The sequence below is a fragment of the Stegodyphus dumicola genome, chromosome 4 (genome assembly GCF_044657685.1).
Source record: "Stegodyphus dumicola isolate Sdum_Otavi_A_Nest chromosome 4, ASM4465768v1".
Lineage (NCBI taxonomy): Eukaryota > Metazoa > Arthropoda > Arachnida > Araneae > Eresidae > Stegodyphus > Stegodyphus dumicola.
In genome coordinates, this window is record NC_140771.1 from 200807740 (window position 1) to 200823970 (window position 16231).

General features: G+C 31.7%; 1 protein-coding gene across 1 annotated transcript in view; it reads right to left on the reverse strand.

The window, feature by feature from the left end:
- LOC118182602 (calcium and integrin-binding family member 2-like) overlaps nucleotides 1-15845 on the reverse strand; it is a 69790-nt gene extending 53945 nt beyond the window's left edge. The window contains exons 1-2 of the mRNA XM_035351977.2: nucleotides 15607-15845; nucleotides 14032-14066 (exon numbers count right to left, since the gene is read on the reverse strand). Coding sequence (XP_035207868.1) covers nucleotides 14032-14066; nucleotides 15607-15657 — 86 coding nt within the window. The 5' untranslated portion in view covers nucleotides 15658-15845. The remainder of the gene's footprint in view (nucleotides 1-14031; nucleotides 14067-15606) is intronic.
- Nucleotides 15846-16231: the final 386 nt, after the last annotated feature.

Consider the following 16231-nt stretch of genomic DNA (forward strand, 5'->3'; position numbering starts at 1 on the left):
TATATATTAAATATGGAATTAAATTATGAAAAAGAATGTTTTAAACTGTGCGCGCAAGTTGGAAACGTGACGAAAAATGTTGTCACAAAGCGGATTAAATTATAAAAATGTTTGGGGCAACACAAACTTTCTGATTACTATTTTAGAAAGCAGCTATATTATGTAGTCAGCTGTAAAAAGTTGGTAGTAATTGCTTTTAAAATAAATAAGTTATCTCAATTCTTGCAACAGTCACCTATTCGAACATCTTATGGGTTTTAAGGTGTATGAGATCCCCTTAAGTTAGAATAATTCGAGGAAATAAGTTTAAATGAAGTGCAGCAAAAATAAGCATAATTTAAAAAGTTATGCGGTATCCATATCAAATTTCACTTTTCATAATGACAATAAAACTTTCCCAAATACAAATAAAGAAACTGGGTTGGTGTTGGTGTATTTAATTATGGCAAAGCACACTAGGGCCTAAAGGGGGATGGGGATGGGGATGCCTTCGTGGAGGACTTTCTAAGGGAAATGACTGGTATACACTTTACAAATGGGGAAAACCACAAAAACACCCATGCAGCCAGCCCGTTCGCAGGATTCGAACCTCAGACCGAACTACCAGTGTTCAACGACGTTACCGCTCAACCGCTGGTGGGCTAAAGAAACTGGGAGACAGCATTAAAGATTAGATTTCGTAATTTGTCCGTTATTCGTTATTTCGCTTGCTTCTTCTCCCCATTCCTTTCATCAGAACCGCTAATGACGAAAGGGTGAATTTCTAGTAAAGCATGTATATTAATGTTCATTATACATTTGTCACATTTTTGCTTTCTTTCAAAACAGCGATAATGTGGTTCTAAACAGCGATAATATTGTTTTAGAAATTAATAAAATGGGCCCTATGTTATAAAAACCTAATTATATTCAGATACACACCTTTTGCACATGTTTGAATTCCATTATTCTAATCAGAATGTCTACAGAAAATATTGAATCAATATTAGAAATCAAAAGCTAAGTGAGAATGAAGTAGTAAGAGTCATATCGTCTAACCTGTTTTAATTGAAGAAAACAGGTGCTTGCTTTATCGTAAAGTGAACACCTATTTTGCAAACATCGAAGAGCCCACCAGCGCTCGAGCGGTAAAGTCGCTGAAGACTAATAGTTCGTTCCGGGGTTCAATTCCCGGCTAACGGCTGGATGCACGGGCGTTTTCGTGGCTTTTCCCCTGTGTAACTTGCATATGAGCCAGTTCCTTTAAAAAGTCCTCCACGAAGACATCCTTTCCCTTAGACTAGTGTGCATTGCCGTAACCAAATAATCAGAAACCGAAAAAAAAAAGGCAATTGTTGGGGTAAGGCAGCGACGAAACGTCGTTTTAGAAGAATAGGCTACATAACCAAATTTCTATCTATACTATGGTAAAATAATAAAAGTCAAGTAACTTACTTAGTGATAAATAAATAAATAAAATAAAAACCAAGGCTTTTATTTTCGCCTTACTTGGCTTTTATTTTATATTTATATATTTTTCTAATGTTATTAATTTCTGCTTCATTAGAAAAGGGAACTTAGAGTTTAGAAACAGAGATTTTGTAATGTAGGCCTAAAACGTAGATTCCTTCTCTTTGTGCTGGTGTACTAATTGTTGCTCAGTTGTGTTTACACTTGAAATTACGCTAGCAGATTGAGTTCCAAAGATATATTATTTTGAATTTTAAATATCAATACAGTTTCAATATAAAATGCATTATTAGGTTGCAAACAGAGGAAGTTTAGTTTTATGATTTTCCTTATTTGTAAATTTCGAGGTAAAGCATTAATAAATGTTTTAGCTGTATTTGACACTTCCTATGTTACGTTTTACGCGTTTCGTTCTTCTTCTTTTATACTAAACGAATACTTGAAACAGTTAAACACAGACCCATAGTCCACAGAACAAAATTCATAAAGTTCGACAATTGGAGGCACTGACATTAGGAAACGCTGTTAATGGAATGAATTGTTTTGCAGTAATCTTAGTGCAATGAAATGTTTACTTAGTTTACTTAAATACTGATATTAGGGTGCAATTGTAAATAAGGAAAAGTAATGCAAATTATAAATAGATATATGTTATTAATCTATGTTTGCTACCGTACTTTTTAAAGACAAAATAAATTGGGATTCTTGATATAATTATCATGAATACACTTTTTAAATAATTCAATTAAATCAAACATCATCCTGTTACATCATATACCTAAGTTGCAAGTATCTAATAACAATATAGGCATATAAGTATATATTTGTAAGAAAAATGAAGAATATTTAAAAGAATTAATTAGCAGCGTAAATTAATTTCCCTTCTCTAAAAATAGCAACAACTATTTGCATTGCGTCATTTCGAGAAAATTCTATGTCAAAAGAATCTTACGTAATTTCTGGTGATGTAAATTGAACTATTGTAAAACTCAAGCAGCCAATAATAATTTTACAGCAATATTAACTATCCAATCAAAATGCTTTAAGAACCAAAACAAACTCAGTTTGACTTAAGATTTCATCCTGAACATTACGCATTTTCTTTCTACGCTTTGCCTTAGCTGGACTGCAGTCTGTCTGCTTCTTATTTTTTGCTGCAAATATATAAAAAATGTAAGCCCTTTGTAACAGGCACTTAATGTGCCGACTTGTGTGTAACCGCAACATGTTTCTGAAAATAAAACTGAAGATTTAATCTGCCTTCACCTTCAATTTCCTAGTCATTATGGATTAACCCTTCTACGCCATCAAAACTCCTGCTCCTGAATATATTACACACACATACACACACACACACACACACACACACACATATATATATATATATATTGATAGCACAAAGGAATATTAATAAATTTAGAGTTATTCACACCAGATATTGATTAACTAATGTCTCGGTTACTGACAAAGCAAACTTTAAAAGCATTTTCTAGTAGCACGTTTTGGTAATCTCTGGCAGAAATATGAACGCGCAGTGATTTAATTATTATGAAACTTCTTTAAGCTGCAAACTGTATTTCACTCTTTTCGCTGCTCGAAATAATTGAGCAACTCTTGTCATAAGCCAAGAACTTAAACAAAATAGAGAGATGCAACAAGATGTAAATTCCACTAAGATAGCCTTAGCAATAACCTAGACGATAAACTTTTCCTCTTTTTACACATGTCCCCATAAAACGGGTGAAAAATCTCATAAAGAAATTGAAACTAAGCCATTCAAGACTTTTTTCCTTGAAGTCCTCGAAAGCTTTCATCGTTTAATAGCTTTTTCAAACAGCGTAAAACTTTAATATGCCTGAATATTTTTTACAATTTTATTTAAAAATTCTGCAGAGTAATGCAGAATTACTTAAAAAAACTATAACTATGAAAATTTCTTCCTTTTTATGAGGCTAGGATATGAAACTGAATCGAAAAAGTCGAGTAAGATGGAATTTCATATCAGAGACTAAGGAAACGACCTCGTAAATTTAAGCTCGTACATTCGATGATGGCATGAAACAAAACATATACAACAATTTGCTTAAAATTAACTTCAAATACCTACTTCTTGACGGCCTGATATCAAGAAATGCGAACTAAACAGGATATAGTTTTTCAATTTCAATAAAACATGCATATTTATCTTCATATTCTAATACACATAGATCTGTAAAACTGAGTTGCTGCAATATAGAAATTGTGTTCCACGATTTTTAACAGCTTTAATTTATTTTTTAGAGCAGTTATTTTGAATTCATTGTTGTAGGTATTAATTCACTATAAGAGACAGATTTGCTTAACACAAAGTCCCCAGGCCGGATGGGGCTCCTTACCCTATTAAAATTACTCATAATGGGTATAAATATTGAAAATTAATTTCTATCTTTCTTGTTACATATCCAGTAGGTCAAACGTTTCTGGAACCTTGCATAAATATATGCCAGTATGCAATTTTGAGTGACCTTCGGATACTACACTTTCGCATATAACATGTATGTAATTTCTGGCTTGGTGCGAAACAGAAACATTTAGCTGACCTTCAGTAGGTAGCAGAAAATGGTTCCATGTAGTTGCTCGTCAGCGGAGGAAGATGCTATCTGTTAGTTATAGCGTTGTGGAACCGTTGTGCTTGCATCGAATTTAGGCAAAATGAAAATGGCTGTAAAATTATGCCATTCTTGAAATCAGAAGAATAATGAGAATTTATCTATCGTTTATAATTTTATAAAACGATGGTATTTTAATAGGAAAAAAACTAAAAGTCTCTAAAATGCACAAAATTAACCTATGTTTAAAAACGCATAGGTGGATAAAAAAGTGTTTCGACCTCACGTATAAGAAAGCTTAAAAAACATTTCTCAGAGAATTTAGAGACATGTAGTGGCAATACTAAATTAAATAAATTTGAAAGTTTCGTTAGTTAAATTGAATGCGTTATTTTTCTGACTGTCCACTGAATAAGGTAATGAGTTTGCTGGTTTTAAAATGTTTAAAATCGGTATCATTCTGTGATTAAAATTTATATTAAAGAAAATTTTTATCCCAAAGTAAAAAAAAAAAAAAAAAAAAAAAAAAAAAAAAAAAAAAAAACAGAACTTGGATCATGTATATTCGGATTCTTTCCTTTGATCTTCTGTACTAAGCAGATTTATAAAACAGTTTCATACCAGCCGATAATCAATACAACGTAATTAACATAAAATTCGACAACTGGAGACAATGACATCAGAAAATTATTCGTGTCCAGCAAAAAATATTGAATTCTTCGAGATTATAGCAGGACTGGATTTATCCGAAACAACTGCTATTCGCATTCTGTATGAACAACTTAGGACGTTAAAAATCTCTGTCAGATGGGTACTTTGGATTCTTTCCACCTTTCAAAAACAGCAACATATCAAAGAAAATCAAAACACAACAATGAGGCTTCAAGGCCTACCTCCTTCAGCTCAGATGTCGCTTCAGATTATTGTCTTTTCTCCAATTTTAAACCTGAATTTAGTGAAAGGAGCGTTATTGATGATGGCGCTAAAAATAATAGTTTTGAAACATTATGAGGATAAAATTTCATACTTACTTAGGGATACAGAGTTGCTTATTAAATGATGTGAGAAATGTATCCAGCTATAAGGGAATCGTCTTAAAAATAAACTAAAATTTCATCTATTTGTTTTAGAAGTATGTTGGGCGGGACTACCTTGGACCTAAATATGTATGCTTCTCTTGATGAATCAAAAAACACTGTGTCAACATTCGCACTTGATACACAACTGCTAAACATAATATGTCATATATTCCATTTTTCAGATAAAATAATCCGAAGGAACATTATTTAATGCATGAAAGAATACAAGAAATACACAGTTTCAATTGAGAAATTTAAGAGAAGAACGAAGCCAAACACATATCCATTTTCTATAAAAGATTCTACCTATCACAAAATCTTTTAGATTTTATATTACGTACAAACAGCTTATTTTTCATTTAAACATACATACACGTATAGAGAACATTTAGGCTAAATATATTTAAAAACAGCATATATTTAGAACAGAGATAAAAATATTTATTCCGTTCAGTGTGTTTCCACTGCTCGCTTTGAAGCCGTTGACTTTCTTAATCAAAACTTCCTTAAAGTTTAAAAAAGATGAAATGGGTAATAGAACAAATTCGAAATTAAAGATTCGGGTTTCCGGGTGCCCATTGTCAGGACTACTATATTCAAAATTTGATGGCTCTTGATACTGCTGTTTTGCACAATGAGAGAATATACATACACTCATGCAGATTATTTATTATTTAATTTCTTTAAATATCATACAGGGCGATGATATTTGGTGGTAAGAATTTGAAGAGTCATACAGCCGTTAATAGTGATTCGACGCAAAATGCTGTTTCGAGACAAATAGTCCTCCTGGGACAAATAGTCCTCTCCCATTTGAGCTAACAAATTCGAAATTAAAAATTAGTTCGGATAAAAGACTACGTTATTCAAATTTTGGTGGCTCTAGCGTCGTGTCTTCACTATACGAGGGCGTTGCACACATGCATGAAGATTTTTATTATTTAATTTCTTTAAAAATAATATATATCGATAAAATTTGGTGGCAACAATTTGAAAGTTATATGCCGTTTATAGTGAACCGATGCAAAATCTTATTTGGAGACTAATAGCCCCTTTTGAGCTCAAAAGTGTTTTTATAAAGTAATTTGTTTCAATCTCATAAATAATTAGCGATCTAAAAGGTGAAAAATAATTGACCAGATAGTTTAATTGGAATAAGGAATCAATTGTTCTCTTTACAAAGTTTATATACAATTTTATATTTACGAATTACAAAAAAGCGGGACATCCTTCATAAATTTATAAAGGCAATGGCTAATACTTTTAACAATGTAACTCTGTCGGTAGATTTTGTTATTTAGGGTCTCAGATTTTTATTATTTGTGATACAAAAGTATAGGTAAATTTTGTAAAAAGAATTATTTATTATTATTTGTTCTCATTAAAATTGTGTGATAAATTATTTTTCTCCTTCTAGCTAATGAATTATTTTATTTTCATCCTGTTAGACTTAATGACACGTAATTAATTAAAATATTCAATTTGAAAATCATTTTTGTACAATAAATAATCACACTTTTTCTGTTAAATGACCGAAAAAATGCAAAATTTTGCATTTTGTTAAAAAAGTACAGGAATCACGCTAAAACCCCTATTTAAACTTTACTCAAAGTGTTTTTCTTTTTTGTAAACTTTCTGTATCCGATGATGCAAATGATAAAATTCTGAGATATTTAGTATGTTTATTATACTTATATATATGCAAATACATCGTTTCAACATTAATTTTAAAAAACTCTAAAGCAGTTTTAAAAATGCGTTTACACATTGCATTGTTATTCACGGTGTGAGTGTATTGTTATCCAGTGAAAGTGTGTGCAAAATGTGAGCTCCGCAGTTTGTCAGGAAGAAATTTAAAATCGGCGGCACAATTTTAACCATAATGACAAAAACAAAGAGCAGGTTAAATAAAAGCCTGTTAAAACTCGACTGCAGAAAAAGCTAATGATACAAAACGACTCATTTCCTGTGAAACATGGAAGTGCAACGATGACCGCTTAAACAACATTTATTTACTTATATGACCGCTTAAACAACATTTATTTCTTTGGCTAAAGTACTTTACTTGCAGTTAGATGACAAGATCGAAATTTCCTTGTGAACTGGTACCTAAAAGGAAATACATAAATTTGAACAAAAATAAAAGCATAAATATTTCAAAATGCAAAAATAATGCAAACTATTTTTTTTAAATTATAAAATTAAAAAATATTAAATATTAAGAAATTGGGAAAAATCTTCGGTCTTTTTAAGGAGCAGCCGAAGGTTTTCAACAGAGCACATTTTAATTTGAAATTCTAAGTTCTTCTTGTGTGTATGCTTAGTTATCCTGCTTTTGTTATTCTCCCTTAACTTAATAAATTATATGAGCTATTTGCTATTTCTTGCATATTTTTGCTAGTTATCATAGCATTAACTGAAACTACCAGATGTAAGCTGGAATGTGTTTAGCCATGTTATGAAAAAGGTGAAACTAAGGGCGATATTAAATTGTTTCAGTTGATGACAGTTACCTATGGTACTACATGAGCTCCACTCGTGGCTATCCAGAGTATTAAACCAATTAGCCCTTGATGAAAAGAAGCATCATCCGTTGGCTGCAGCTGCCTCCTTATCTGATTTCTGTGTGAACGACATATTGATATGCAAAAGGGACTGCACTTGAACTCCAGCAATAATTAATAAAGAGGTTAAATAGTGGTGGTATGACAGTTCATAAGTGGTCTTCAAATGAAAAACAATTATTGGATCGTGTTTCTCCCCATCATAAGGAAATGACTCTTTCACATTTAGAGTTACACTTTACTGTGTTGTTAGCACCAGTAAAATGTGTGAAGCATGCTATAAGGGTTGATACTGATTGAGTGCTCCTTTATACAAACTCAACACTTCTTTTGACGTGGATCGTGAAACCGCTATCTCAGTTGAAATTATTTGTAAAAACTCGTGTTAGTATGCTTCCGAAACTTACAGATAGATACTCTAGAGATATTGGAGGCATGTCAGTTCAAACGAAAATCCGGGTGATGTGCTTTCTTGAGGTTTGGATGCAAATTAACCGGAAAGTTGTCACTTATGATGTATTCGTTCTTCATTTCTCCATAAGCAAGTGGTGTTCAGCCCCTGCAAGCCAGCATTTGCAGAGAATGCGGAACTTTATCTGCAAGAACTGAAAGATATGTCCAATGAATTTAGCGAATTTGTGCAGGAATTTGATAATCTTAATATTATTAAAAAATTGTTCTTCTTTATTGAAAATCGTGAAATTATTGGCCTTTTATCAAGTCACGAACTCTCTCGCTCCTTGATATGTATTGTGAAAAACGTTCAAGCAACAGCCTTTCCTGAAGAAATTCAGTGCTTAAAACGGGGAAATTCTTGCCATAAGCTAGAAACTTGGTAAAAGTGTGCCCGGTTCTAGACTCTGAAGGTTTGGTTTGGTTTGGTTTATTTAATTATCGCAAAGCACACTAGGGCTATCTGCCTAGGGGGGATGCCTTCGTGGAGGACTTTCTAAAGGCTAGACTTTAAAGGAAATTTCGGAGTTGGTGGACGCTCAGAAAACTCTTCACAAAGAATTCACTAGAAACACCCGATATTGTTACTTAATAATCATAATTAGCCCAAAGGCCGACAGCCCAGAAGGGCTATTAAGAAGGGTTCTGGCACTTTGCGTTGAAAACCCAAATACGTTAAATCACTTTTCAAATTGTTGCCACTAAATATTATTGCCTCGTATTATATTTAAAAAAATTAAATAATGAAGAATCTGCATAGATTTATGTATGTTTCCCGCATTATGATAAAATTACGGTATCTAGAGCCATCGCATTTTGAATAACGTAATCCTCCACCCGAACATGGGCATCTGTAAGCCGAAATTTGAAATTTGTTTTATTATCTATTTCATACTTTGTGAAGCGTTTATGAGTTTTTAATTAAGAAAATCAACGATTTCAAAGTGAGCAATGGCAACACTGTACGTAAAAAAGAATTATCTTTTGCGCGCGAGACTGTGTATCGGAAATTCTAAAGATATGCTCTTTTTAACTTAATTTGTGATATTGCTGTTGAACTGAATTTTATGGTAATTTAATGATAAGAATTTCGTGGGATCCAACCATGATTAGAGTAAAAGTATTGAGAATATGTTCAAGGGCAACAAAGAAGGAATTAAAGATTATATGGCTAGAGAGGGAATAAAGTGAGATTTTAATCCCGCCTCTGCTCCTCATTTCGGAGGCCTTTGGGTGGCAGGAATAAAATCTCTGAAAAATCACTTAAAGCGAGTTATAGGAAATACTTCTTTGAGTGACGCCGAGATAGTCATCCAAACTGAGGCAATTCTTAACCTTAAGGTCTCTTTGTATTCTATCTAATGGTCCTAATGAGGTTTCAGTTCTCACACTTGCACATTTCTTAGTTAGATCATCTTTGGGTGCCCGACCCTGACTATCTTGAAATTCCGATGAATTGGTAGTTGATTGAAAAATTTGCGCAATTAATTGGGAAAAGATGGTCAAATAATTATTTAAAAATGTTCAGCAAAGACCGAAATGATCTAGAGGTCTAGTGAGATTTAAAGAAAGTGATGTTATCGTGTTACTTCAAGTCTCTAACAATGCAGGGTATTTAAAATTGCATCTTGCACGAATTGTCAAAACGCACCAGGGCAAGGATAATGTTGTGAGAGTACTTATAATTAGAGATAAATCTGGAACATATCAGCGTCCAGTAGCTACGTTTGCTGCTTCACCATTTGTAAATTAAGAACAATATTGATTATTTTTATAGATATTATATTATTTGTATGGGTTTTATACGTATGTTCCAATAGCTGTGTATTGTAGTTTTATAAGGAAAATGTATCAGTGTAATAGCCTCTGATTTTGTTAAACTTTTTTAAAATTGAAAATGTTTTAAGGATTTAAACACTTGTTTTTAATCTGTTGTAATATCTATTCGTCATTACAAGGTAGGGGCAGGATGTAGGCTCTCTCCTTGGTTCTATTCTCTTCGCTTTGAGGATTAAATTAAGCTAGAGGTAGCATGGTCCTCTAAATGCTGTCGAATGGAGTACTAGATTTAAGGATCGTTTGACGAGTTAAACAGTAACTAGATAGTAGAATAAGATAAGTAAACCTTGCTTGTGGTCCTTAGCACCTTAGGTACCAATCACATTATGCTTCGGCTACGCGGAACTTGACGTCGAAAAAGGAAATTCTCAGATCCCGCACAATTCAAGGAAACCCAAGTAGTTAGGTTACCATTTTTACTTACTACAAAGCTTTGAACGCCAAACAGTAATCGATTATCACTCAGACTGAAATCACGTGATCCTTCAGAAGCATAACTTTCATCTGATCCATTGTCTCTACCCAGTCTGAGCTCCAGTCGAGACAGTTTCAGTGAAATTTGAAAATTTCCCGCGTAGCCGCAACATCGTTTCCGTAGCTAGGCGGACTTCGCTTTCAGCGGGGCGATTTTTTTTCTAGGAATCTTCCCGTTTAAGCCAGTGCTACCAGAATCTCGTTTCTCAGAAAAGTTCCGTCTAGCAGGAATTGTAGCCATATGTGATAACCTCTTAATGGAATATACATTCCATTGTAAAATAAAGAATTTCCAACTAATTTTTATTAATTTCTTTCAGTCGTCAAGAAGCAGTCTCATTCTTTTGTTAAATTATAATTCTGCAATGCAGCCGAAAGCAGCTTGTATGATAGCATAAATACGTATTTCCATGCATATTTGTATCCGGATAACACCTCCAAATTCAAACAATAAGTGGGCAGAGTAAAAAGAAAAAAGTACTGCAAGGAATGTTGTGAAATACTGCATGCAAATGCAAATAACAATATTATGATGTGTTTCGAGCCACATTACTTGAAACTATTCGAGCTCTGTTTGTATGTAATTAAGTGATATGTCACCTCTTTATTGATTTAGAGAAATGGAATAGAATAAAAAAAGCTCTAAAAAGAGCTAGCAGCATTTCATTCAGCATTATTCAAAAAGAATCGCAGCTGCTTCTCGTATTTTTATTTTTCAATTTCTGTTAATCTTTAGACACTTTATAAATGAAATAATTAAACTCCCTGAAAATTCATTTAAAATTACGAAAATAAAGCTTTTGTTTCTGTTCCCAATGAACTAACACTTGTGACTTAATAGATTCGTCAAGAATAGACAAATCCCGTCAGTTATTTATCAGTCCGAGATACTGATACATAACCGACGAGTCCGAGAATGTTACCAGGTGCACCGCAAGAGACAACCGTATTAAACCTGAGAGAATGCGGTAATTGTCACAATTTTCATTGAGAACCCCCAAGCAGAACGGATCGGAGGATTTACTGCACTTCTTGCCCTACTTCCTGAAATCACTCACGTCTCTACAATATTTTAAGCATCCTCATACAACAAATGCATTGTATTATATGATTACAAACATCAATGCCTTCTCTGGGATTCAAACTCGGGCCCAGACCCTGCATACCTGGGTCCGTACCATCATGCTAATAAGAGACAATGAAAACCAAATTAAATAACTTGATACTGAGCAAAAAACATACCATTTCTCGAAGAGTGTTGTTTAAAAATTGTGAGTTCTTAGCTGTTAGATATTAATTGTGTTGTTTGTAAATGTCTGATACTTTATGCCTTTTTTCGAATGTGAATAAAAAATATGTGGTAAAAAAAGGATAGTGATGGGGAACATAACGCAAGAAAATTATACAGTGGAAGGCTAGGGAAGTGTTAAATGCTTATGAAATTCTTTGAACCATCTGGAGAAATAACAAATAAATGACATTTTATGGATATTCTTTATGAGAGAAATTTATGAAGTTAGTGTTTATTTGGGCTTTCAATTAAGCTGTAAATAAATTTATATACTAATATACTAATGCACTTTACTCATTAAATATATTCTGGTAGCTCTATAATGAGATAGTGTAGGACTTTTGCTGTATTTATAAGTAAAAAGAGATATTTTGAAACAACAAGATTCTTTCTTAAATTTGAAGAAACAGAGCAGAACGGACAATCTTTTTAAACCATATATTTGAGATTCAAAATAATTATCTGTCCTTTGATGTCCATAATATTTATTACTCTTCATCATAACGGTTAATCGCAAAATGACGTTCTCTCTAGTTTCATGTGCTCTCGCAATTTCATTAACATTTTGGTACTCCTCGAGGTGTTCAATTCCTCTTTCACTGTCTTAGATGAGATGGCGGAGACATTTTGGTATTTGCTGTGAACGACACTACTTCTCGCGAAAGTAGGCGCTATGATCCCTCACAAGGAAAAGGAGATTTTTGCTGTGGAACAATCCAATTTTGTATGCATTAACAGGATATTGTGAATAATTTTCGTTTACACAAATGAAAAAAAATTGTGAATGAAAAGGACTTGTTGACTGCATTTTTCTGCTCCTGTGTGCCTGCTGAACAGCGCGGTAAGGTAAAAGGCAGTTATTACTTTAGTAATTGGTAATGAATCTGTATCTAAAAACCTTATTCATTGATTTGCTTACATCTTCTTATCTCATTTAAATAGTAATTAAAAAATAATGGATAATACACATTCCAATTGAATATCAATTCATTTCTTTGATATAATTTGGACATTTCCCTAAAGTTTGAAATGTAATTATTTATTTAATATTTTGTTAAGAATAAATGAGTACTACTTGAGAGGACTGGAATAATGCCTTATTTCCATTCCTCATTTTCCTTAAAAACTCAAAATTAACAGCTGGTTGGGTAAAAGAATTTGTAAATCAGGAAGACTTACATTTTAAAACGTTTATGATATTAAAATATGTATGTAAGAAAGTCTTTCATTTTTATAATGATATACAGAGAAAATTAAAACATACTGTAGCCTTAATTATGTTTTATTTACTGATTTCCAATTATGTAATTTATTCCAAATATACACATGCAATCATCATACTAAAAGCCTTTCTTTTGATTTTAACTGAAGAACAGCAAATGAGTCGTTGGTTGGAATATTTAAATAACAGCATTAAATACCTTCTGAATAAATTATGATTTGCATGCTCTTTTATTTGTTTGCAAAAATGTTTTTATGAATTCTTTAGTATTTTTATACAACATATTTTTTTCAATTAATAAATTACGATCTTTTTTATTATTTTATACAAAGAAGCTATTTTTGTTAAATTAAATCGAATTAATTTTATTTGTGTTGCAAAGCTATATTCCCCTTTAACATGTAGGGAAATTACATGATGTATTTCTGTTCTGAATTTAATTTACTCTTTTTAAAGTACGAAGACATTTTCTTCACATAATATATTTGCTTACAAATTAGTACATACATATGTTGCTGCTCGCAGCTGTTATGTAATGCGTATTTATGATAGTCCGCTATATTTATGCATTTATCTTTAGCAGTACCACATATTGCAATGCAATTTAAGTAACTTAAAATTCTTAATATTTCCATTTTAAAGATTTTACTTTTGAGTACGTTGTGGTGTAGTGGCCGAAACCGCTATGCATACCCTAGGTTGTGACATCAGGTTGAAAGAGAGACACAAGACACGCACTACAAGAGAGAACTTACTATTTTCAAAAATCAAATTCTATACATTTTACGTGCGAGAGCAATTCGTGGCTCTCGAGCTTGCGTTTTTAACATTGCCAACGATTTAATTATTTTAATAAAAACTATTTTAACAACTATTGAAAACGTGATTGTAAGTTAAAAAGTAATAATTTTCAGCTTATTCTCACGAGACATCCTTGTCCATATTAATCTTCAGTCTCTTCTTTTTTTATGCGACCTTATCACAACATGTTTATAAAATCTAAGCCTACAACATTCCTCAAATTATTTATTTGAGTAAGTAAAGGATTTAAATTTAAAGATAATATACTCACGTTAGTATTTCCTTCCGAGTAAAGAATGTACAATCCTATGAAATGGAGAACAATGATATTAATAAGCTTTAATAGTTTACACATTAAAATCAAAAGAATAATATGAGATCAACAAGTTATATCAAACATTTGTTACATTTTAGGATGATATTTATTTGTATGTTTGAATATTAGTTTTTGGAAGAATTTGATATTTATATATAATGCATAAAAATTGTTTAGAGAAGTTCAGAGCATTGAAGACTATTGAAGAAATTCAGAATATTGAAGACAATATTTCCAATATTTTGAAATTAATGTCAAAGTTCGGTTACAGTTACCATTAAAAATTTAAAGTATTCTTTGTTTCCTATAATAATTCCTAATGCAATGAGAAAAACTTTTATAAGTTAGTGCATAAGAATACTAGTGAGAAAAATTCATCTTCTGGAGATTTTCAATTTTGACAATTACATTTTGAATCGAAATACTATTATTTTAATATTTTAACAAATTTAAGACCTAATCGCTAATACAGAATTTATTTATGAACTAAAAAAATTACCTGCAGTTTTTAAATTAAAAAAAATGAACATTTTGAATTTAAATAAAAAAAGAAAGATAAAATAATTTATCTGTGTTCTTGTGTTTGAAATACGTGCTACCTCTTATAATAGAAAAAAATTAATGAAATGCACGCATTCTAACAAGCACATCACATTTAAATTTAATCAGTTATTTTTATTGTTGAATGTAAAGATTTGATGTATGATAAATAAATAATCTAGCCAACAACTCTTTAATTAAAGTTTTCTGCTAAACTAAGATGTTTTAATTTGTAGGATTGGTATCTTTTTAAGTGAAATCATAAACATGAAAAATAATCCATAATCATGACTGTAGGTTAAGTGTCAAAAAATCAGAAATTAAATAATGAAGTAAAATTTGAACAAAGTGTTGTAGAAAAACATATGCATTCTTAATTATTTTGCTCAATGCATATTTTTAAATTTTCCCCATAAATTAAAAATAAAGTTCTTCTTAAAAAAACATAAATGTTAAATGCCGGTAATGGACTTAATAAAAACTTACTATGAAATTTATATATATTTAGTAAGGAAGGAAAAGCATATGGTGCTTTTATATGTTCATTACTTTAAACTTTCAATGATTTCGTAATGTTTTTACACATACAAGTATGAATTATATTAATAATATAATTTACATTTGGGAATATCTACATAAAGTTACCGAAACTAAAAAATTCACAGTGCTATTCATTTAAATATTTATATTATAATCATTTAAAATTTAAAGAAGCTTTAAGAATATGTTGCTGCATTTATAAATTTATTCACTCTTCTACATCTGTAAGAATAATGTTTATTCTAGTCCCGGAAACAAAAATGCGAATTATGTTCATTACAGATTCTTAAATTTTATTTAACTGTGAAAAATTATTAAAATAATTTTAAGAAGAGATAAATCCACAAAACATACTTATGACATAGTTGTTACGCGAATTCCTACTCTTAAAATTCTGTGCTAAAAATATAAATATAAAATTAGATTAAAGAAACCTGTTTTCAGACTGACTTGGTAATCTTCCAGTTGTTCTTCCGTAAACGTTGCAACTTTGTTTCCCATATGTACAACAGACCAGACTTCACAAAAATTTAAAACATTTAGCAGGTTAGAAACCTTTTAACGAAGAAAGCGTAATGCTGTTTAGCAGAAGAAGCTCTCTAAGAAAGAAATGATGAGTGTAATAAGTTGGGATTACGCGGAAGGGGGAGCGGCCAAAGAGGGTGTTGTCCTACGATGCGCATTTCTGGCGGGGCCATTTAATTTGCACCACACCCTTAAGGTTAAAAATAAACCATCGCATCACAAGAGATCTGCATTTTCTGACAGTTGTCCAAAGAGAAGATATATTAACGGAATAAAAAGTATTGCAACGAAGCTTAGAATGTTTATCTGCAAAGAAGTTGAAAGATTTTTGGCAAACAAAATTAAGCAGGTACAATATTTAAAATTTTTAATTCTCCAAAAGCTGACATCTAGCCCTTAGTTCAATTCCTGTTGATCGAACGAGTTAACAGTAAGACATATTTGCGACTGTCACGTAGATACGAGGTAGTTCTATGTTAAATGTCTTTCGAAACACACTATGTTTCTAACGAATACCAATTTAGTTTTATTATGAGTGGCTTAAAATAGA